This window comes from Diceros bicornis, chromosome 7, assembly GCF_020826845.1.
Source record: "Diceros bicornis minor isolate mBicDic1 chromosome 7, mDicBic1.mat.cur, whole genome shotgun sequence".
NCBI classification, from domain to species: domain Eukaryota; kingdom Metazoa; phylum Chordata; class Mammalia; order Perissodactyla; family Rhinocerotidae; genus Diceros; species Diceros bicornis.
Genome location: NC_080746.1, coordinates 75,308,454 through 75,330,913, shown reverse-complemented (window position 1 = coordinate 75,330,913; position 22,460 = coordinate 75,308,454). Strand labels below are relative to the sequence as shown.

Genomic DNA, 22,460 nt, shown 5'->3' with positions numbered 1-22,460 from the left:
CCTCCTGCTCTCAGTTCAGTGCTGTTTCCCCCCATTGCTCACAGCTTGGCAGCCTCAGTCAGACATCTCCCAAACCTCAAGGACATCCCCCTCTCATTTCTGCCTCTGCTAACGCTGTCCTCCCTCTCAGAGGCCTTCCCTCTGATACAGTCATCCTTCCAAATGTGGCCTATCCTTTAAGTACCACACTAGTCCCTCCTCCTTCAGGAAGCCTTCTCTGACTGCCTCAACCCACATCAGTCTCTCTTGGTTTTTCCTCTGCACTAGACTTAGTGCCGGGCACTGAGGGCACAGAGATGGGTAAGATGGTCATGCTCACAAGCCTGACCTTCCCTACTGGGTGCTCATCTCTCCTAGGACAGAGACTTTGTCTCCTTCCCAACCCTCACCCTTCCACCAGGGCTTGGTCCAGGGCAGGTGTGCAGCCTGATTTGTGAGACCGGACCATGCATGTCCTCAGGCCACAGGACAGAGTCTAGGGCTGGGGTGTGCCGGGTCAGAGGTGAGAGAGTAGCTGCAGGGGCAGCTTCCCACCAATGTCCCTCTTCCCTGACCCGGCGCCAGGTTCTCCTAGTGCTGGCCAGGGCCCAGTTGGGTGAGGGACATGAGCCGGCTTGGGGAGGCTTTACCTCGACTGCAGCCCAACTGCTGCCGAACTCCTGCGGGTTAGTTAACTCGAGGTTCTCTGGGGTCCTCATCTCATTGATGGTTTTTAAGTCAAAGTTCCCACAGAGTCCCGCCAGCTGGCCCTGAAAGAAGAGAGGACACCACGGTCAGTTACAGGCACACCAGGGGTGACCCACGGGCAGAGGGGTCACCACGAGCCCGGGAGTCTGTCTTGGACCCAGAAGTGACTACCAGAGCCACAGTGTGACGAGAGATAGGAGAAGGGTCAGAGGAGAAGGGGCACAGGGCATTTGGGGGAGGATGGGACAGCAGGCATGATGCTCCTGGCTCCCTGGTGAGGGTACAGCTTGCCCAAGGACACCCAGTGCCTTGGCTCAGCCCCAGGCAGGAGCAGAGGGCCCTGAAAAGTCACTCGTCACGTGACTACCTGCCACTGTGGCCCAGCCTGGATGTGCACCGTGGTCCTCTGGTCCCATAAGAGGGTGACATGCTCCCGGGGGAAATGCACCAGTGTGAAAAGCCCTGCTCGCCACGTGTGGACCTCCTGCTTCTCGTCCAGAAAGCTCTCGGGACTCTAGGGGAACAGAGATGCTCATTCCTGAGACCCGAATGCCCCCCAACACCCGGGTCAGCTGGGCCTGGCTACTAGTCACTGCCCTCCCTGGGACCTCGCCAGCTCCTCTGTCTCCCTCACGCCCTGACATTGGCCTCTGTGTTCCTGACCCTGGCCAAGCCATTCAATCTGGGCTGCTCACGCAATGGCACTTCAAGAGAAAGTGCTGTGGCAAGGAAACCAGTCCATAGCCCTCTTCTGCCCCAGACCCTGTGAACCTGCAAACTGTCTACACAACCTCCCCCGGCACCAGGCCTTACGGGATTTCCTGAGTCGTCATCAAAGATAATGAGTGAATTCCCAACAGTGATGGAAATAAGCTTCCTGCAGATGATGCCCGAGCTGTAGCAGTTCACATTTTCTACAATCACAGAGAAGCTGAAGGCTGATGTGCTCTGAGGAGAAAATAAGCTAGTTCAAGAAACCAGGGAGAGAAGAGATTCTGCTGAGAGACACAGAGGTAGAGGGACATGGACTCTGAAGTGGTTTTCAATCCACTTCTGCTTCTTATTAGCTGTGTGACTTTGGGCAACTTTGTTCAGTTCTCCGAAGTTCAGTTTCATTTTGGGGTGCCTGGTGCAGTGTTTAGCATGCAGTGACATTCCAAAAAGATCCTATGAATGATTGAATGAATATATAATAGGGATGACTGGTGTTGGCGGGGGTGTGGGGCAGGGGGTACTGCCTTACACACACCGATGATGGTAGTATAAGCCTTTCTGGAGGGCAATCCGTAGTCATTGAACACATTCTAAATGTATGTAACTTTCTCAGCAATTCCACTTCTAGAGTCTAGAGACACATCCACACAAGAATTCATTGAGCATTTAAATATAGGCAGCAACCTAAATGTCCATCCATGGCAGGCAATAAAACAAACTAGAGCACATACTTTCTACAGAATTCTATAAAAAGAAGAAAGAAAAAGTGTGGACGGACTATATGAGATAATGTCCAAAGTATACTACTAAGTAAAATGCAAACTATTAAGTAAAAAAGCAAACTGCAGAATCCTATTCATATAAATTAAATAAGGTATATATGTGTATGTGTCTGTCTGTCTGTCTGTCTCATGGAAAATGATCTTGCGGAATTCACACCTGACTGTTATGAGTAGTGGCTATTCAGCTGGGACTGGGAACAGAAGAGATGTGAAGAGGAAAGTTTGTTTTTAATATAGGTTTCTATATTGTTTTAAATGTTAGAGAAGAGCATGCATTACCTTTGAAATTCAAAAGATAAAATAAAATGGGGTCAATAATCTTTGTCTTGTGGAGTTACTGACATTATGTGAAAGACCCAGTACAGTGCCTGTCCCATAGATAGGACCCATGCCATAAAAGGTTTTTCATTATTATTATTATTATTATTATTACTGTTACTCTTAGTATTATATAATGAGATGGACAGGCCCTTAGCAAAACCAAGGTCCCCTGGGTGTGTCTCTGGCACTCTCCCACCTGCCCTGTTGGTACCCTTTGCTCCTTCTGGAAGGGATCCTGCCTCTACTGTGCCACCCCTACATCACCATTCCTTCTCCTCTGGGTGAGCTGACAGCTTCAACACGTGACTCCTTAAGCACATCAACTTTCCAGTCAGATTTCTTGGTTCAAACCTGACCCCAGTTCTGCCACTGAGTGGCTTCCCTAAGCCTGAGTTGTCACATGTATAACATGGGGTCAGTAAACTCTACCTTGCAGGTTGTTGTGAGAATTCAGTGAAGTAATGCACAAAAATGGCTCAGTAGACCACCAGGCATATAATGAAGGCTGCAAAAGCATTTGCTCTTACTGTTACAGACAGAAAACCACTGGACCAGATGGGACAGGGTTATAATGGTGAGTGGACAGGCAGTAGGGTATTTAATGACTGGTGGGCTCTGTCCAGCCCTGATCTTGCTCCTCAGCACTTCTTTCCATCTCCAGAGAGCCACACCCAGGGTTTAGATCTCTCCACCCACCCAATTAGGCATCAGACTGGAGTCCAGAGCATCAACACGCCCGCCAGGTCCTCAGCCTCAGCTGCTCTGGGTCCCCACGGTGCCCACCGGGCAGACACCTCCAGGAGCTCACCTTGACCAGGTGTACTTTGCATGCCCCCACGAAGTCAAACGGGAGCCCGTCAAAGGTGCGGTAATGCCGGTCGCCGTAGGCTGTGCAGGTGGCTGCGCAGGGGTGGAGAGCGCACTGGAAGGAGCCGTGCTGGCACACGCTGAAACACACGCGCCCAGACCAGCTCGCAGGGCACACCCTCCACCCCACCTTGACTGTCCACCACAGAGCTATTGCCTATCGGGCACCCACTGTGTGCCCCTGGGCCAGAGGTCAGCAAACATCATCAACCTCCAACAGAAGCTGGAGAGCAGGATTGTGGGTCCCCATTCTGTGTGGGAGATACGGGCTCGGAGAGGTTAAGGATCACACGGCTGATAAATAATAGAGCTGAGACTGAATGCAGATCTGTGTGACTCCAAAGTCCACACGCTCTTTACCACTCCAACCGTTTATTCAGTCATTCATTCATTCAACAAATATTAAGCACCTACCATATCCCAGGTATCATTCCAGGAGTTTGAGACACATCAGTGAACAAAACAGCAAAAAGCTATGCCTTTGTGAAACTTATATTCTAGAGGGAGAAGATGCATGCTAAACAATAAAAAATAATAAGTAAGCATGAATAAGTAACATAGTGTGTTAGAAGGTGATGAGTGCTATGAGGGGAAAGGAGGAGGATAAAGAGGATTGGGAATGTGTGTGGGGTGGGTTGCAATTTTAAGTAGGGTGGTCAGAGGGATGTGAGCAGAGACTTAACAGAGGTGAAAAAATTAACATCATTAAAATATGGACATCTAGAAGAAGAGCATTCCGGGCAGAGGGTACAGCCTTTGCAAAGGCCCTGGGGAACACTCAGGAAGACAACATGGCTAGAACGGAGAGTGTAGGAGGAGCAGAGGAGGAATTCACAGAGGTAACAGAGGGCCAGATCCCATAGGTCCAAGAAGGCCATTACAAGGATAGTAGCTTTGCTGAGAGAAGGAGTGTTTGGAGGACTTGATGATGGGGATGACATGATCTGATTTATGTTCCACTCTGGCTGCCATGCTGAGTCTAAGCTGACAGAGGCCGAGGATGGAAGCAGGAAGACCAGTCGGAAGACTATTCCACAAATCAGGGGAGAGATGATGGTGGCTCAGAACAGGCTAACAGCAGTGGAAGGAATGAGAAGTATCAGATTCTGGATCTACTTTGGAGGCAGAACCCAAAGGATTTGCAGACAGCATGGATGTAGCTAGTAAGAAAGAGGACTCAAGGATGACTCCAGCTTTTTGGCCTGAACAACTGGAAGAATGAAGTCTTCATCAACCCAGATGGGCAAGGCTGAGTGAGAAGCAGTATGAGGAGAAAGATCAGGTGTTCAGTCTTGGACATGTTGAGCTTGAGACATCCATTAGACATACACATGGTGACGTCAAGTGGGCAGTTGGATGTGTGAGTCTGGAGTTCAGGAGTGAGACGTGGACTGCAGGTAGAAGTTTGGGATTCATCTTCATATGGATGGGCCTTATCAGACACTGGGTGAGTTCACCAAGGGACTGGGTATAAATACAGAAGAGCAGAGGTCCCTTGGGGCACTCCAACATTAAGAATTTGGAGAAGAAGAAGAACCAGCAAAGGAAGTTGAGACGGAGCAGCAAGAGAGGAAGGAGGAAGACCAAGAGAGTGAGGAGTCCCAGAGCTACGTGAAAAAATGTATGAAGGGAGAGGGGATAATAACAAGGGATCAGCAGGGCCAAATGCTGCCAACAGGTGTAGGAAGATGGGGACCAAGAAATGGACGTTGGATAGAGCAACATGGACATCACAGGCGATCTTGATAGGAACAGTTTTGGAAGAATGGTTGGAAAAGAGCCTGACTAGAGTGGGCTTAGGGAGAATGGGAGAAGAAGAATTAGAAACAGCAGGTATAGACGACTTTTTTGAGAAGTTCTACAATAAAAGGGGAACACAGAAATGGAGCCATTGCTGGGGGTTGGAAATTTTTCAAATTACTTTTTATGCTGATGGGGATGATCTAGTGAAGAATGAAAAACTGATTACATGGGAGAGAAAGGGGAGGACTGCTTAGTGGTGCCCCTGAATGGGTGAGAGGGGTGGGATCTAGAGCACAGGTGAAGGAACCAGCTTTAGATTGGAGCACAGACACTCAGTTCATCTCCGGTATAGGTGAAAGGCAGAACAAGGGGTACTGAGTCTGCAAAATTCTCTTCTGATGGCTTCAATTTTCTCAGTGCAACAGGAAGCAAGATCATCAGCTGAGAGTGAGGAGATGGGAGTTGGTATGGGGGCTTTGAAAAGGGAGGAGAAAGTGTGACCCAGTCACGTAGGGGGATGAAAGAGAGAACCAGACCAGGGAAATACAGCGTGAGGGCTGGTCAGCCTGAAGGCCCTTTGTGAGGTGCAGAGTCATGAATTTAAAGTGAGACCAGGCTGCCTGGTTATGTGCTCCTCCAGCCACACTCAGCTGCATGGAGGCAGGTGCAAAAGGTGGATGTCATGAGGGGGTGACTTTGCCAAACAAATAGGGCCAAGCAGGAGAGGGGCAAGAGAACTCAGGGCGTATTCAAGGAAGCGATCACAGTGCTGGACTGTGGGCCTAGCACAAAGGAAAGGGAAGATGTCAAGGGGGTGAGAGGCAGTGGAGAGTTGGTAGGGTCCATGGATTAGAAAGCTGGCTGGGGGTGAAGGATTGAGGGTGTCAGGGCACCAGAGGGAGTGGAGAAAGACAGAAGGTGAGGGGAGATGCATGAAATTGGGATATGGGCTGGTTGAGATACTGGGAATGAGACAATCTAGGGGATGACCACTCACACCACTAGCATGGAGATAAGATCACTGGAAGAGAGAAGATGAAGAAATTACGATGTTGGAATAATGGAAGCATCTCTAAATGGATACTGAAGTCTCCAATAACTCGGGCAGGAGTAGGGTTGGACAGAGTGGACAGTGAGTTCGAGCTGAAATCTTCAGGAGTAAAGGGAATGACCTGGGGCTCCACGTATGACAGCAACAATGAGAGGCAGGCTCTCTCCAATCACACACGATATACACACATTCACCGACTCCTCATCTCTCTAAGCCTGCGTACACATCCAGTCACACGCCCGCCTACGTGACTTATGACAACCCGGCTGTGTATGCAGTGCTGTAGATGCTCCCACCACAGCTGACTTCATGCTACCAACACGACAACACTGAACACAGAGCTGGGAAGAGATGGCAGCAAGGCCCCATCCTGGGAAACAGATCCCATCCAGCACTCAAGCCCCATCAGCCCAGACATCCCTCCAGCACCCACCTCCCCAGTGGAGAGCAGTCAGAATCTGAGACACAGTGACATGTCCTTCAAGAGGGAATGTTGAGAAGGTTTGTATTAGGAAGGCAGAATGTTAAAAACTGAGTTAAAAAGTAAAACCTTGCCCACATATCTCTCAGTCCCTTAAGGGAGAAAAGACCCACTCTACGGCCAGTTGGCCTCTCCTATGAAGACAGAGCCTCTTTATGTCAAGGTTCTAAATCCTAAAATAACCCCAGCCTTTTGGTCCTGACTCCTGGTTCCCCCCCGCCACCAAACACCCCCCACCATTTCTGAGCACAGTGTGCTCACAGAAGAGGATTCAGCATAGCACAGCTGTCCTCCTGCCTGAGGCTAGGAGTGCTGGTGCAGCGGCTGGCAACCCCTGACATGACAAAGTGAGTCAATCCTCGAGCCTAAGCCCCCTGGGCGAATCCAGGCTGGCGGGTCCCAATCTCTCACCACGTGCACTTGAGACCCATGGTCAGCTCTGGCCCACTACACTCACAAAATCCCACAAACACTGGAGAACACAGCCTGCACAGAGCTCTGCGGCCTGGGACTTCTGGGGTCAGACAGGCAGAGCTCTGACCTTATAAATACCCTCTGATGTATCTGGGGAAACCAGCCTTGGAGTGGATGGGCTTGACTGTGACTCTGCTGCTGACATGGAAAGAAGCGCCATGGCCAACCTCTCAGCCAGAGAAACAGGACAGTTCCAACCCCAGTATGGGACAGGGACTGGGGACCATCCTCTAGCTAATTGGATGGGTCTCCAAGATGGAACCTTCCCCAGCTTCTCTGCTGGGCCCCTGGGCCCCAGTGCCAGGGGCTTCCAGCCCACATCAGGCCACCTCTGACTGGTCTCAACGTTGGAACAGTGACCAAGTTTGCTCCCCACCATCAAGACACCGGTTTATCATTACTCATCCCTCCTCCAGAATTCTCTCCATCTCCCATTGCCCCTGACCCTGAGGCCAAATAAGGCTGCCTCCCACACTCCACACCACCATCTCCACAAAGAACCGAATGTCCCTGAGATGAGGAAATCTCACCCAGAGCTAAGGGGAAGGACCCAAGCATCTTCTCAGAGCGCAGTGTGGCTATGACAGTAGCAGGACAACGGAGGACCTGCTCATCCCCTAGCCACACCTGGGACTCCTCAATCCAGCCAGCTGGAGCACAGGTGCCTGTGCACACTCACAGGTGCACACACTCACTAAGGTGCGAGGAATCCCTAAGTTTAGGAGACCTTCCTCGGCCTATAACGATGTAAGAGTTCCGGAGAGATGAGCGCTGGGAAGGGCTCGTACAGAACACACTCATCTCCAAAACACCAGACCAGGAGCCAGTACCCCAAGCTACTTTACACAGGATCTTGTGCTCAGCCTGACCCCTCTGGACAGCCACTGGAATATGATGTGGGCCCAGGATAGGAAGTGGGTTCCAATGGGTGGGGGACTCCACTGGAATGAGCTGGGAAGACCTCTCTGAGGGGTCCTGTTCCTGTCTCCTTTTCCTCCTCATCTTAGCCCCACTATTCTAGCTGATGTGCTCTGGTCACTATTCAGAGAGTTGCCCTGAGATGTCCCCTGGGTCCTGCAGACATGTCCAGGGCTGCAGGGGCACTGGGACTCCCAGCGCCCTGGAAAGCCCAGGCTGGGCCCTCTGCAGGGGAGCAAGGGCCCAGGGGGAAGGTCAGGGAGGCTCATGTGCCCTTCACAGATGCTCCCTGTGCCAGGAACCTCTGAGGGAATCTGGCAAAGGAGGCGGCAGGGGAGCTGCCCAGCCTGGGACACACGGTTGAGATGCCTCATTGGTTGTTGGGGTAGTTGTAAGGCCTTTGGAGGGTCATCGGGGGAATCTCAAGATTTAGGTGATTTACTAGGTGGGGAAGACTCTCAGCTGTCCCAGAGGACAGGTGGAGAGTGGGAAAATAAGTTGCTTAAAAAAGAATCACCACAGACACCTCTAGAAACCAAGCCTTTGGAAGGCGAGTTAATGTGAGCTGGGCCCAGCAGCAGAAGCCCGTTTAGCAGGCTGAGTCTCGATCCACTTCTAGGCCCTACAGAACTGGCCCCAAGTCTGTTTCCATAGAATCCAATCCAGGTGCACACAGTCTCACATGTATATTTACATTAATATACATACAGTGTGCAAATATAGTCACATACACACTCTCTTACTTTCATATATAGGCATGTCTATATTCATAGGAAAACACAAACGCACATTTATACATACTGTCATGCATAGCTTAGTGACTGGGATATGTTTTAAGAAATGCGTCATCGGGTGATTTCGTCATTGTGCGAACATCATAAAGTGTACTTTCACAAACCTAGATGGTATAGCCTACTGCAGACCTAGAATCTGTGGTACTAATCTTATGGGACCACCATCATATATGCAGTCCGTTGTTGACCGAAACACTATTATGCAGCATATGATTGTACATGCTCACTCACATGTAAATACAAATATGGATACCCAATGCATGCACACATTCACACACTTTGCACATACATGTCCCTACATACTCAACGAATGCATATGCACACAAATATATATGAACACACCTGTGTACATACACAAATTCATAACTGTATGTACTCACTAAGATATTCAGGTTTGTAAATGGCCACCTATTCATCTACATGCATGTGCAGGTGCATTCACATATGCAGTCTACGCATTTTCAATTTGTGCCCACACTTACATGTTCATATAAATATGCAAATACATCGTCATGGTTACAAATGTGCATGTACACATACTCATATACATGTCTGAACAAATTCACATTCACGTAAATACTCACAAAAAACACGCCCCAAAATTCTTTCTATGCATACACTTGTATATGTAGACAAGCCCCTACATAACGCACAAACACAGAACATGAATATGAACATGGTGGAAGGGGGAATGCTAGACTGTGCTTATGATCCTGCCTCCCATATCCATCCTCACCCCCAGCAAACAGCAGAGCCTGGATGAGGCTCTCACTTACCAGGTATGGCAGGGAGACATGACCTGGTCCCCAGGGAAATACTCCTTCCCCTTCCAGGTGCATGGGCACTCCTCTGGCAGGAAACATGCATCCCCGTGTCTGAGTAGGCTGTAGGGACACAGCAAGGGGGTGGTCAGGACAGCACCTTTCCCATATTTGCCATCCGTGGAGGGGCCTGCATCCACGGACGCAGGATACCCTAGCCTTTACCCTAGAAGAGATTGACCATGTACCAACTACCATCCTGCTGCTGCCCAATGGAGTTCAGAGGTACCTTGGTAACTGTAAACAGAGACAGACTTGGCCCAGCTCAGAAGTCTCTGCCACCCCTCAGGAAGCAAGGCTCAGCTCTACCAGACACATCCCCAGTGACCAGGTTGGACGCCAGCTGCCCCTGAGGCACGTGCTGCATACTAATGAACAGATCATGGACATGGCATTGACCCTCCTACCCAGGCTGCCCACAGAGAAATCAGCAGACTTGCACAGAAAGAAACGTTAAAGGGAGATTTTCAGGAAGATGGAAACTTGGATCCACGTGAAGGAATGAAGAGCTCCCAAAATGGAAAATATGTTGGTAGATATAAAAAATATATATTTCTTAACTTCTTTAAGAGATAACTGAGCATTTAGAGCAAGATTAACGTAAGTGAATTGTGGGGTTTATAAAATATGTAGAAGTAAAATGTATGACAATAATGGTACAGAGGACAAGAAGGGAGTAAATGAAATAAAGTGGTAAAATATTATTTCATGGTAGACTGTGATAAATGAAAGATACATGCCATAATCTCTAGAAAAACCACAAAAGATAAAAATACCAAGATATATAGTTAAAATGAAATAAAGGAAACAAAATATAATACTAAAAAATAACCCAAAAGAAGGAAGAAAAGAAGAAAAAACAAATAGGATAAACAGATAACAAATAACGAGATAGTAATATTAAATCCAACCCAATTACACTAAATGCAAATGCGTAAACCCTCCAATTTTCAAAGGGGGAAACCGTAACATCAGCTAAAAAAGCAAGACCCAACTATATTCTTTTTACAAAAGACACAATTGAAATATAAAGGCACAGATAAGTTAAAAGTAAAATGATGGGAAAAGATACCAGGCAAACACCAGTCATAAGAAAAATGGAGTGGCTATGTTAACACCAGGCAGAGCAGACTTCAAGGCAAGTAGCAGTAACAGCAATAAAGAGGGAGATTTCATAATAAGAGTCAATTTATCAAGAGAGCATAACAATCCTAAATGCACCAAATAACAAAACTTCAAAAAACACAAGCAAAAGCTCACAGAGCTAAAAGGAAAAAGAGACAAACCCACGATTATAGTTGGAGATTTCAACATGCTTCTCCATTACTGATAGAACAAATAGGCAAAAAAGTCATCGAAGATGTAAAAGATATGAATGACTCTACCACTGCTCTCAACCTAATTGACAATTAAATAACACTGTACCTAATAACAGCAGAATGCACATTATTTTCAAGCACACATAGGAAGTTCACCAAGACAACTATATTCTGGACCATACACTCAATAAATTTCAAAGGCTTTAAATCATACAAAGTATATTGTCTAATCGCAATGAAATTAAATTAGAAATCAGGAACAAACAGATATAAGGAAAATCTCCAAATATTTCAAAATTTAGTAACATTTCTAAATAACCCACAGGTCAAAGGAAATTAGAAAATATTACAATAAGAATAATGGAAACACATCCTACCAAAATTTGTAGAGTGCAGCTAAAGCAGTGCTTACAGGGAAATTTATAGTGTTAACATGCTTATATTAGAAAATAATAAAAGAATACAATCAAAGATCCAAACTAGAAATATAAGAGCAAATTAAATCCAAAGAAGGAAACAATAAAGACCAGAAATCAGTGAAATAGAAAACAGAGAAACAATAGAGAAAATCAACAAAATCAGAAGTTGGTTCCTTGAAAAGATCAATAAAATTGACAAACCCCTGGCTAGACCAAATAGTAAAAAAGGAGAAAACACTCAAATTACCAATATCAGGAACAAAGAGGAGACATCACTGCAGATTGTACAGATATTAAAAGGAAAATAAGAGAATATTATGTACAATATTAAGAAAATAAATTTGACAATTTAGATGAGATGGACAACAAAAACATCAAATATCTATCAATAAATTCAATGACAAAGGGGCAAAACCTTTATGTGAAGACTATGAAACACCACTGAGAGAAATTAAAGGATACCTGGTCAATGGAGCAATAACACCATATCGTAGATTGGAGGACTCATTATGTGAAGATGTCAGTTCTCCCCAAACTGATTTATAGATTGAACACAATCCCAATCAAAATTCCATAGGCCTTTTTGTAGAAATTGACAAGCTGATCCCAAATTTACATGGAAATGCAAAGAAGTGCCAAAAATCTTTGAAAAAGAACAAAGTTGGAGCACTACTCTTTCTGATTCAAGACGTGTAAAGCTTCAGAAATCAAGACAGTGTGATATTGGCCTAAAGATATAGATCAATGGAACAGAATAGACAGTCCTCAAATAGATCCACATTTACACAGTCAATTGGTTTTTTACAAAGGTGTCAAAGTAATTCAATAAAGAAAGGAAAGTATTTTATTAAAATGGGACTAGAATTACTGGATATTGATCAGAAAAAAATAAAGTGTATATTTTACAACATATACAAAATATAATAATTTTGGAGAGACTACAGACTCAATTATAAAAGCTAAAATTGTAAAGCTCCTAGAGGAAATATCTCCACAGGAGAATGTCTTTGCATCCTTGGAGCTGGAAAACCCTAGTCATAAAGAAAAAAAAAATGATAAACTAGACATCATCAAAATTTAAAACTTCTGCTCATCAGAAATTTTTAGACATATTAAAACACATTAAGCAAATAGGCAAACCACAGACTGGGAGAAAATATTTACTGTACATATATTTGACAAAAAACTTGCATCCAGAATATATAACGAACTTCTACAATTCAATAAAAAAAAAATCAACCAAATAAAAAATGGGAAAAATACTTGAACAGACACTTCACAAAGGATGATATATAGACGGCCAAAAAGCAAATGCCAAAAAGCAAATGAAAAAGTACTCATCGTTAGTCATTAGGGAAATATAAATTAAAACCATAATGAGATATGACTACGTTCTCATTAAAATAACAAAAATGAAAACACTGAGTGTTAGTGAGGATGTGGAGCAGTCAGAACTCTCATGCAGTGAGAGTGTGAAACTGTACAAATGCTTTGGGAAATAGTTTGGCAGTTTCTTAACATAATCTACCTTGGGACCCACCCAAGAGAAAAACATAATAGCCTTATTCAAAATAGTCCCAAACAGGAAACAACCCAAATATCCATCAACACTTAATGGATAAATGAACTATTGTATATACAGACAATGGAATATTACTGAACAATAAAAAGAAACAAACTACTGGAAAATGTCACAATGTGGGTCAACCTCAAAAACATATGCTAAGGAAAAGAAGGCAGACATCAAAGGGCAGATACTGTATGACTGTATTTTCACGAATTTCCAGAACAGGCAGAGAACGTCTATGCCGAAATTAAGAACTACAGGGGAGGGGGTGGGGCAGAAACAGCCTGGGAAAAGACACAGGGCATGAGAGAGGTTTTTTTGGGGTGCTAGAAGCGTTCTATATCTTGATGGGGGTATCGGTTACAAGAGGGTATAAATTTGTCAAAGCTTAGCAAACGGTATACTTAGAATCTGTGCGTTTTACTGTATATAAATTATGCCTCACTTTTAAAAAATTAAAAAAGGAAAAACAAAAAAAACCAGTGAGGCACCAGAAGCTGATTGGAAATTCCATATTTAAGGAGGGCCCAAATTTTATTGGGGAACCCCCAAAATACCAATTTCTATAGTTTTTTTTCTCCTGGCCCAGCCAATTTTCAAGAGAAGAATCCTCTTTCGTCTCTGGCCTGGGAGGCAAAGGCTTCAATGTCACCATCCTGGGAACCAACATGGGGAAGAGGGCGGGTCCCGTAGGCTGTCACTTCATCTCCCTGTTTTCATTCTGCATCTCATCCCTCCTGGTGCCCCAAGATCAAAGTCTCTGATTCTGTTTCCCTAGAAACTCTTACCACCTTTCTCCCGCAGAATGGGGCTAGGGCAGTTGAGTGACCCCAGGGAGCTGGGAGGGAATCTGGGGGATTAACTGCTCCTATACAAACCTGCAACTCATCCTCCTGTCTCCCTCCCACCACCTCATCTTCTGAGATGCCTGGAGCCTCCTGTTCCTGAAGCTGTCAACACAACGTAGGTTGTTTCTCCTTGACCTTCTCCTCTGCAAGCATCAGCTGTCACCTTCTGCTCAGCAAGGTCAGTCTCTACACATCCATCCTCGTTTCTTCTTCAAAAACTATTGACCCATCTCATGCCACTGTCACCCCCACTCCTGCTCTTTGTCCCTTGGGATTTATGCTTTTTTTAACTCCATTACCAACATTTCATTGCAGTTGTGGGAGGAAGCAGACAAAAAAAAGCATGTGCTTAATCCACTATGTTTTCCCTGAAGCCACGTAACCTTTCTAAACCTTTGTTTTTTCATGCGTAAAACGGGGATAATGACACCTTCCTCTCAAGGGCATTATGAGAATTTAATTATAGACCTGGGCACACTGCCCAGTGCCTAGCAGATGCACAATAAATATTGGTTTCTTGTCCCTCCTTTCCCCATAATTGCACCAGATATCAGTGATGGGCTGGCTCACTACCTTTCACCTTCAACCCCAGGCCCTGTCTCTCACCCCTTCCTGAGGGGTTGTCCCTGCTGCCCACCATCCACTGCTCCCTCCTGGCCCTTTGCAGGCCTGCCTGCATCCCTGAGCACCTGCTGTGTGCCCCCCACAGAGAGAAGCATGCAGAGAGGAGCTTTGGTCTCTGTCCTCAAGGTGCCCTCAACCTGTGGAGCACCCTCTTCTTACCTGTTAAGGGACCCTGTCATTCCACGGCCCCGTCAAGGGGCATTTGCAAATGCATAGGATCCAAATGAAGGAGGACAATGCTGTCTACTCACATAGAGAGCTTACTCTGTGCCATTTTACAGATGAGCAAACTGAGACTCAGGGAAATTAACTAAGTCACCCAGGAAGTGGTGGAATCAGGATTCAAGCATGACTCCAGAGTCTGTGCTCAAAGTACTGTGCTACACTTCCTACTGGCCCCAGGGCCCTTGGCTCAGCACCCAGATGCAAAGAAATTTGGAATGGCACAGAATGCCCCAGACCCCTGCAGTGACCCAGGGTCCTTTGGAGCAGTACACAGCACCCAGAGATTTCTAGAAACACTATGGAGAGGGGCATGGGGCCCAGGGGCCCAGAGGTCCCGGGCAGCGTTGTTAGGACAGCGCCTGGGCATCATTGGGAGCCCTATCCCAGCTCCCAAGAGGACGTTCCAGGATGGTAGGAAACTCCTGCCTCTCCTTTACAAGTTTACTGTAACAATTTCCCTTTGACAAGCCCCTGTGGAACGTGTGTAAGCTCCTCACAGGGCATTTGACACAGCACACGAGCCACCAGGGCAGATACCCCAGGAGGTGATAAGGGCTCAACAGTAAGAAGGGGAAGGAACAGTCTTTACAGAGCACTTACTACACAGTGCTCGGCTCCCTGCAGCCATGGTCTCAGTTAAATCTCACTGGAACCCTACACAGTGGGTGTTACTACCCTTAATTCACAGATGAGCTCAGAAAAATTAAGTGACTTGTCTGACATCACATAGCTAGTGACAAACACTAAGGTGACTGGGCTAGGGGCCTGACCTCCCTCATCCCACCAGCTCTTGGATGGTGGATGCTCTTGGCACAGTGCCAGGGCCTGGACTGAACTTTGAAAGGCCTGGAACATAGGAGGAAGATTCAGGAACTGCCCATTCGGACTGGTCCTGCAAACAGCCAGCAGGGCCTGACAGAAAAAACTGATGCCCAGTGGCCTTGTCACTTGTCAAAGGTCACCCAGCCCGTTCGAGCCTTTGGAGCCTGGGGACTGAAAAAGGAATCCCCTCCAGCTTCGAGATCTTCTGAGTTGAACTAACCCCTAATGTCTGGCAGTGCTTTAGAATCTTGCTCCTCAAAGTGTGGTCCCCAGACCAACAGCATCAGCATCTCCCAGGAGCTTGTTAGCAGCGCAGAGTCTCAGGTGGATGTTTGTGCGCACATTAACATTTGAGGAGTACAGTCTTAGAGACTTAGACACTTAGATACCAAACCACTTTCCTGAGAGGGATCTCGCTGGATCCTCCGCAGCCCCTCTGGGAGGGTGCCATCAGCCCTCATTTTATAAATGAGGACACGCTCAGAGGGGGCACACAGAGTCACTGGGACAACCCAGCCCAGCTCTCCCAGCTGACTCCACCTCTCCCAGTTCCACCTTGCCTCTGTGGCCTTGCCATCATGCTTGGCAGTGAGGGGCCCTCAGTTCCTGACTCCAGAGGCCCTGGCCCTCCCTGTCCTCAGGCCGAGAGGCAGGCTTATGCACACAAAGATGGTGCCACAAGAGGCCTTCAATGCAAGACACTCCTCACAAGCTCCTCTGGGGCCCGAGTGGCAGCAGGCGGTGTCTGTACCCTGCCAGTTGGGCGAAGGATCCTGTGCAAGTTCTCAAGACCTCACAGGAGTCTCCTGTGGATACCCTTGCCTAGGAAGAGCCAGGCTCATTACCCACATCATGACCTCTGTGCAGGGGACCAGACCCTGGGCCTCACGGAGCCAGACGCTCTGGCCAGAGGGCAGGGTTGGGAGCGAGCAGAGTTGGGCTTGATTAATGGCTCCTTGGGCAGACCGCTTCCCTCCACCTTGCCCCTGGCCTCATTTTCTTCATCTGCAAAATGGGAATAATGATCCTCCCCTCCTTTCTCCCAGGGATGCTTTGAGATTGAAGGAGATAATAATATTAACGTGTTTTATAAATAGTAAAGATCTATGCCCTCCTCTTCCCACTCTAGAAGCCCTGACCCTCATCTCACTTCTCTTGGCTGCCAGGCTTATGCCAGGATTCCCAGCTGACCACTGGTCTCTGCACAGGCTGAGGGTCACAGCCCAGTGCTGCCAAGTCATGGGAAGAGGTGCCCACTATATTCTCAGCCCAGACCTGAAGCAAGACTGCATCAGGAATGAGAAGTGGCAGAGCAGGGCACCGGGCCCCTGCCGCCACCTTGGCATACAGAGCACCCACGAGGCACCCCACCAAACTCAGCTTACGCAGATCTCACAGCTTCAATGGTGGTGCCAGGCACGCGGGAGGGAGACTACTTCTGCTGGCTGAGGCCTTTCTTTTTCGAGTATTACAGGGGCACCAGCCTTTCACCTGGTCAGAATTTTGCACATTGAGAGCTGAAACATGGTCTTCAACCCGTTAGACCTCTAGATTACGCCAGACACCCTACTCAGTGCTTCCACTTCAGCATCTCGTTTAATCCTCACAACAACCCGTTGAAGTGGTAAGTATTATGATTATTATTATTCCCATTTTACAGATGAAAAACTGAGCCAGGCCCCTTCCCTGTCCAAGGTCACAAGTTGGTAAGGCAGAGCCAGGTGGAATCCTCTCCAGGTTGGCTCCCCACGCCCCTGCTCTTGCTCAGATTTCTCGCTGGCCACTGCGTTGTCACCGGCGAGCCCTGGGCTAGTGCCTCCCTGCAAGGCTGTGTGAGGTTTCCCTGCCCCTCACTCCACCTGGTGGTCCCTGGTTCTGCCAGCCTTCAGGAGTGGGAGACTGTGGCGACATGGATACATACCCTTGGGGACAGGCACATCCTGAGAGGCAAGGGCCACGGGCTGGCACGCTCAGGTTCAGCAGCTGCTGCTCACATGTCCTCTCTCTGCTCAGCTCGGGGTCAGTGTGCTGGTCACTGCAGTTCACGAAGACCTGGCCCGCTGGGCAAGCAGCAGCTGGAAGAGGAAGGGATGGGTGCTGGAAAGAGCCGGGACACTCAGCAAGATGCTTGGAACACCCGGGCCTGGGGGCAGGCTCCTGGGCAGCAGGGGCGGCCAGGACAACCTGGGGACCCAGCATCTGGGGGAGGCAGGGAGAGATGCGGCCCTGATGCTGTCTCATGCCCAGCTGCTCCTGAGGCATTCCTTGGGTTCCCAGATGCACATCACAGTGGGCAGGAGGGATGTGTGCTGTCACACAGCAGGACCACCACCACCACTACCAGTACCTATTACTGAACATGTCCTGTCCACCACGTACTGTTCCTGGCACTGCACATGCATTTGCTTATTCAATCCTGCAACAACTCTGTGACGGATTACTATCCCCCATTTTCCCACACAGTGGAGAGAAGCCACTTCTGCTTTCAAAAGGCACAACAAAGTGAGAGGAAGTGCCCCAGAGGGACCAAGAGAGGACCTAGAAAGTATAGCCATGAGTGTGGCAGGGTGGCCCGAAGACTTAACAACAGGGAAGTCAATTTCCCATCACCTACACAGTAGTCCCCCACTATCCACGGGGGGTATGTTCCAAGACCCCCAGTGGATGCCTGAAACCACCAATAATACCAAACCCTACAGTAGTCCACCCCATCAACGGTTTTGCTTCCCTCATCCGTGGTTTTGCCGTCCAGGGGTAACGAAACCGCAGATAAGAGGGGACAACTGTATTTCTACGAGCTAAACCCTTTCTTTCTCTCTCTCACTCTCTGGCTCTCTCTCTTTCTCAGAGCCTTCAGTCAAGTCGGCAGTGCACACTCACACTTGTATGAGTGAGGTTTTTTCAGGGAAATCAATACAAGGAGCTGAGTTCCATGCCCAGCTGGGGACAGAGCAGAGAGAAAGGAATAGCCACAGGGGATGGAATGCAAGTCTCAAGGAGGCAGAAATCTGAAGCCAGAAGCTACAAAGAGAAAACCACCTTCAGGAATATACATGAATCATAGGGAGAACGTAGGAATCTCAGTTATATACACAAGAGGAAATGAAGGCTCAGAGAGAGAGGTAAAGTGAGTTACCCAGGGCTGCAGAGCTAGTGAGTGCTGGGCAGGATTCGAACCCAGGGTTGCGTGACTCCAGAGGCCCTGCTCTTTGTCACCTGCCATATGATTATCCTCTGATCCCCTCTGTGCCAATACCCGTCCTTACTGGCCTCCTCCGCCCCAGGAGGACCTTCCTGAAGTCTCCAGCCCTCTGCTCCACCTCCTCCAAGCCCCTCACAGGCTGACCCACCACCATGCCGCCCCACTCTCATCTCTATTGCCTGGGAGAGTCCCAAAGGCCCAGCCTGTTCTCCCTATCTCCATGACCCCCCTGTCCAGCACTGGGCCGGGCAGAGAGTCAGCCTCAGTAGACACGTGACGGCTCAGACCAAGGAAATCCAGGACTCAGGGGAGGCCAACCGACTGTCCAGACACCCTAGCTGGTTGCCCCAGCGGGAGACAGTCTCGGCCTCTCCTCAAGAAGCAGGAGGGACAGCCGTGAAGGTGGGGCTGAGGCTGGGGCGGGATTTCCGGATGCCACCATCCAAGCTGGAGCCTTCCCCAAGAAAGCAAGGAATACAGAAGGCTCAGTGTGAGGCAAGGTGTGGGGTGGGCTCTCCCGTCCTGATCCGTCCTTGAGCTCCCCCCCTCCTCTCCATATCCCCACTACCATCGGGGAGGCCCCAGAAGAACCCCTGCTCTTCCAGCCACCCTTACCTGGGGCTCTGCCATCACAGCTCAGGACTCCACCTCTGCAGTGGCTGCAGAGAGAGAGAGACAGAGAGGCAGTGGGGTTAGCGGAGCCAGTCACTGCAGAGCCCAGACATGGAACCCCAGTTACTGCAGGACCCGGAGACCCCGAGTCCCTGCACTCAGATCGCTGCAGGGGTCGGACAAATACCCCCACTTCCGTCCCTGGGCCCCACACAGAGCGAGAGGTGGCTGTCGCTTCATGGAAAGATCTGCTCTGCTGTATTTTCTTCAGTCAACAACTTCCACTTAGAGAGAGGACAACAAAGTTGCTACCTAGGGAGCTCACCAGTGGCCCAGGGACGGGATATCGCTATCTCCAGGGGGATAGTCCACTCCTTGGAAGTGACAGGAGCACTGGTTCCTATAAAACCCGGGAACAGAGAAAGGTGAGCCGACTCAGGAGCTGGGGCGGGGACTGCCAAAGACAGGGACCCCCTCAGCCAGTCAGGGGCATAAGGACACAGAGAGAAGTAATGGAGTCTATTGTGACATGTGACACTTCTCCAGGGAGGGAGGAAGCCAGCCTGGCACCGGGGACAGAGGTTGGGGCTGGGTCCCAGATTTGAGGGCCATCCACCCTGGCTGGACAAGGACACACCTACAGCCTGGCCTCAGGGCTGTCCCGTCCCCTCTGCCTGGAGCACTCTTCCCTCACTTCCCTCAGGTCTCTGCTCAGATGTCACCTCATGGGAAAGGCCTTCCTTCCATGCTCACCTCACGTGACATAACAGTAACAGCCCTACATCTCCCGGCTCCCAGGGCTCCCTGTTCTCGCTCTGCTCTAGTTGGCTTTATAGCTCTTGTCGCCACCAGACCCCTCTGTCTGTTTATTGCTTATTATCTGTCTCTCCACCTAGAATGTGAGCTCCGTGAGGACAGGATTCTGTTTTGTTTGTTGCTGAATTCCCAGGGCCTAGATGTGTCTGGAACACAGTGGGAGGTCAATAAATATTTATGGCAGAAGAGGAGAGATGAGGCGAGAGACCATCTTGGCTCTCTGGGGTTGTTCTGTCTTGTGGGAAAGCCGGCTGCAGTGGCCTGAAGAGCCAGAACTGAGGAAAGAGGCCTGGGAGTGGGGTCCAGAGGAGGGAGCGTGCCCACCCACCAAGGTCTGCCCGGCGATCGTGAGCTGAATTAGGGACATGAGAGGCCCAGGCAGGGTCCCCAGTCTCAGAGGCCCTGGAGACCCCTAGCCTCCTCCCCCCCTGACACGGGGGTCAAGCCCGCCCACTTACCTGGGGACACAGAGGTTAGCCTGGGTATCCAGATAAGTGTCGGGTGGGCAGCCACAGCCCTCCACACACTCATCCCCACTGAGGTCACGGCCACCATCAACCCCACAGGCCTCAGGGCTGGCCAGGTCCTGGCAGGTTTGTCCACACAGGGCCACACAGGGGCTATACTCCTTGGTAGCCTCACAGGACAGTGCTGTAGTGGGAAATGGAACTATGCTTTGTCTCCCTCGTCCCCACAACCATGTGGGGTGGGGTCATCATCCTGATAAGGAGAAGTGAGAACCAGAGAGCTCAAAACACCTGCCCAAGGTCACACAGCAGGTTAAGGTAAGAGTTGGGCTTTGAACCCAGGTCTGACTCTAGTGTCCCACTGTCCCCACTAAACCAGAATGGCAGAGTGGCAGGGGTGGGCCCCACCTCCCAAGTTCAGCCTAGCCCCTGCCATCAGTGTTTTTTTACTCTGCAGGGCATTCCTCTTATGTAGTGATATTGGGGGAGGGGCGGAGGTCACTGCCCCCTGACAGCCCTACACCCACCCCATCACTCACACATAGACACTCGCACATGCATAGGTGTGTATTACACACACACCTCTGCCCCTCTCACTTCCACGGCTATGACACACATGGGCTGTGAAGATCAACTGTACCCCATCTAGCAGCCTCTCGGGCCTTCTGTCCAGACTCAGGGCTGCCCCTTTCTCATCTGGCCACCCCCACCGACTCCCCTGGGGTCTCCCACACCCTGTGAGAGCCAGCAGATCCCGAGACTGTCAAGCTCAGCTGTGCTCACTCAGGCTGCGCATCAAAGCCACCTAGGAGCTTTCAAAGACGCTGATGCCCGGCCCCCACGGCCAGATATGCTGTTTTCATTGATACTGGACGTGACCCAGATATGGACGTTTTTTAAAAGTCCCCATGGTGAGTCTAATGTGCAGCCAGGGTTAAGAACCACTGGGCCTGTCCAATCACCTCTGGAGAAACTTCGACTCAGAGAGGGGCATGGCCTTGCCAGGGACACACACCATTTATCTAACAAACACTTGCTAAAAGCTTCCTGAGAGTGGGGCCCTGTGCTTGGGCTGGGGGTACAGAGACAACTAAGATGTGGGGAGGGGTGTGGCCCAGGGTGGGGGTGGGGATCCTCAGAAAGCTCACTGGCTGCAGCGAGAAGAGGCTGTAGGGAAGCCCATTAGGTAGCTCTGACTAGGGGGGTGGCCATGGAGATGGCGAGAAGCCGGTGAATCTGGGGGTAGCAGGACTCGGAGATGGACTGAAGGAGAGGGTAAGAGAGAAGCAGTCGTGTCACATGTCCCAGGTGTCAGGCCTGGGTGACGGGGATGGCGGCCCTCGGCAGAGGTGGAGAGCACCGGAGGAGAAGCAGTTGGGGGTGCGAGGCTGGAGGAGACTGGGCAGTCCCAGGGGAGAGCTGAGGGGTAGGCGGACTCTCAGGTCTGGAGCTTGGGCCCCTCCTGCAGCCCTGGCCTGGGCGCAGAGCCGGGCGCTCACCGCAGGCGGGCAGGCGGGTGCGGAAGTCCACGGGGAGCCCGTGGCGCCGGCACAGGCGGGCGTAGTGGGCCAGCGTGGCGCACAGGCAGGGCTGCCCGCAGCGGCAGGCGTCCCGGCGGCACTGCTCGAAGTAGGGCACCGGGCTCAGGTAGGCGGCGCAGGGCGCGAACAGCTCCCCCGTGAGCACGCTGCAGGACTGCACCGCATAGGAGGCTGGAGGCAGGAAGGACAGGGGCGGGGGGCACGGGTCTGGTTTGCTGGTGGCCCCGGCCGCAGCGTCTTCCTGCCTTCCCAGAGCTCAGGGGATTGTGCACATGGAGTGTGTACATGCATTCATGCAATGCATTCCACCTCGTGCCAGCACGAATCCATATTCACGGAAGGAGA

The 22,460-nt window shown here is 49.8% G+C and overlaps 1 protein-coding gene across 1 annotated transcript in view; it reads right to left on the bottom strand.

Moving 5' to 3' along the window:
• Positions 1-22,460, bottom strand: part of OTOG (otogelin) — a 93,175-nt gene that overhangs the window by 47,148 nt on the left and 23,567 nt on the right. The window contains exons 19-28 of the mRNA XM_058546078.1: positions 22,074-22,286; positions 20,566-20,758; positions 19,617-19,691; positions 19,295-19,338; positions 17,399-17,552; positions 9,609-9,716; positions 3,313-3,451; positions 1,501-1,635; positions 1,055-1,201; positions 630-749 (exon numbers count right to left, since the gene is read on the bottom strand). Of these exons, the coding sequence (XP_058402061.1) occupies positions 630-749; positions 1,055-1,201; positions 1,501-1,635; positions 3,313-3,451; positions 9,609-9,716; positions 17,399-17,552; positions 19,295-19,338; positions 19,617-19,691; positions 20,566-20,758; positions 22,074-22,286 (1,328 nt within the window). The remainder of the gene's footprint in view (positions 1-629; positions 750-1,054; positions 1,202-1,500; positions 1,636-3,312; positions 3,452-9,608; positions 9,717-17,398; positions 17,553-19,294; positions 19,339-19,616; positions 19,692-20,565; positions 20,759-22,073; positions 22,287-22,460) is intronic.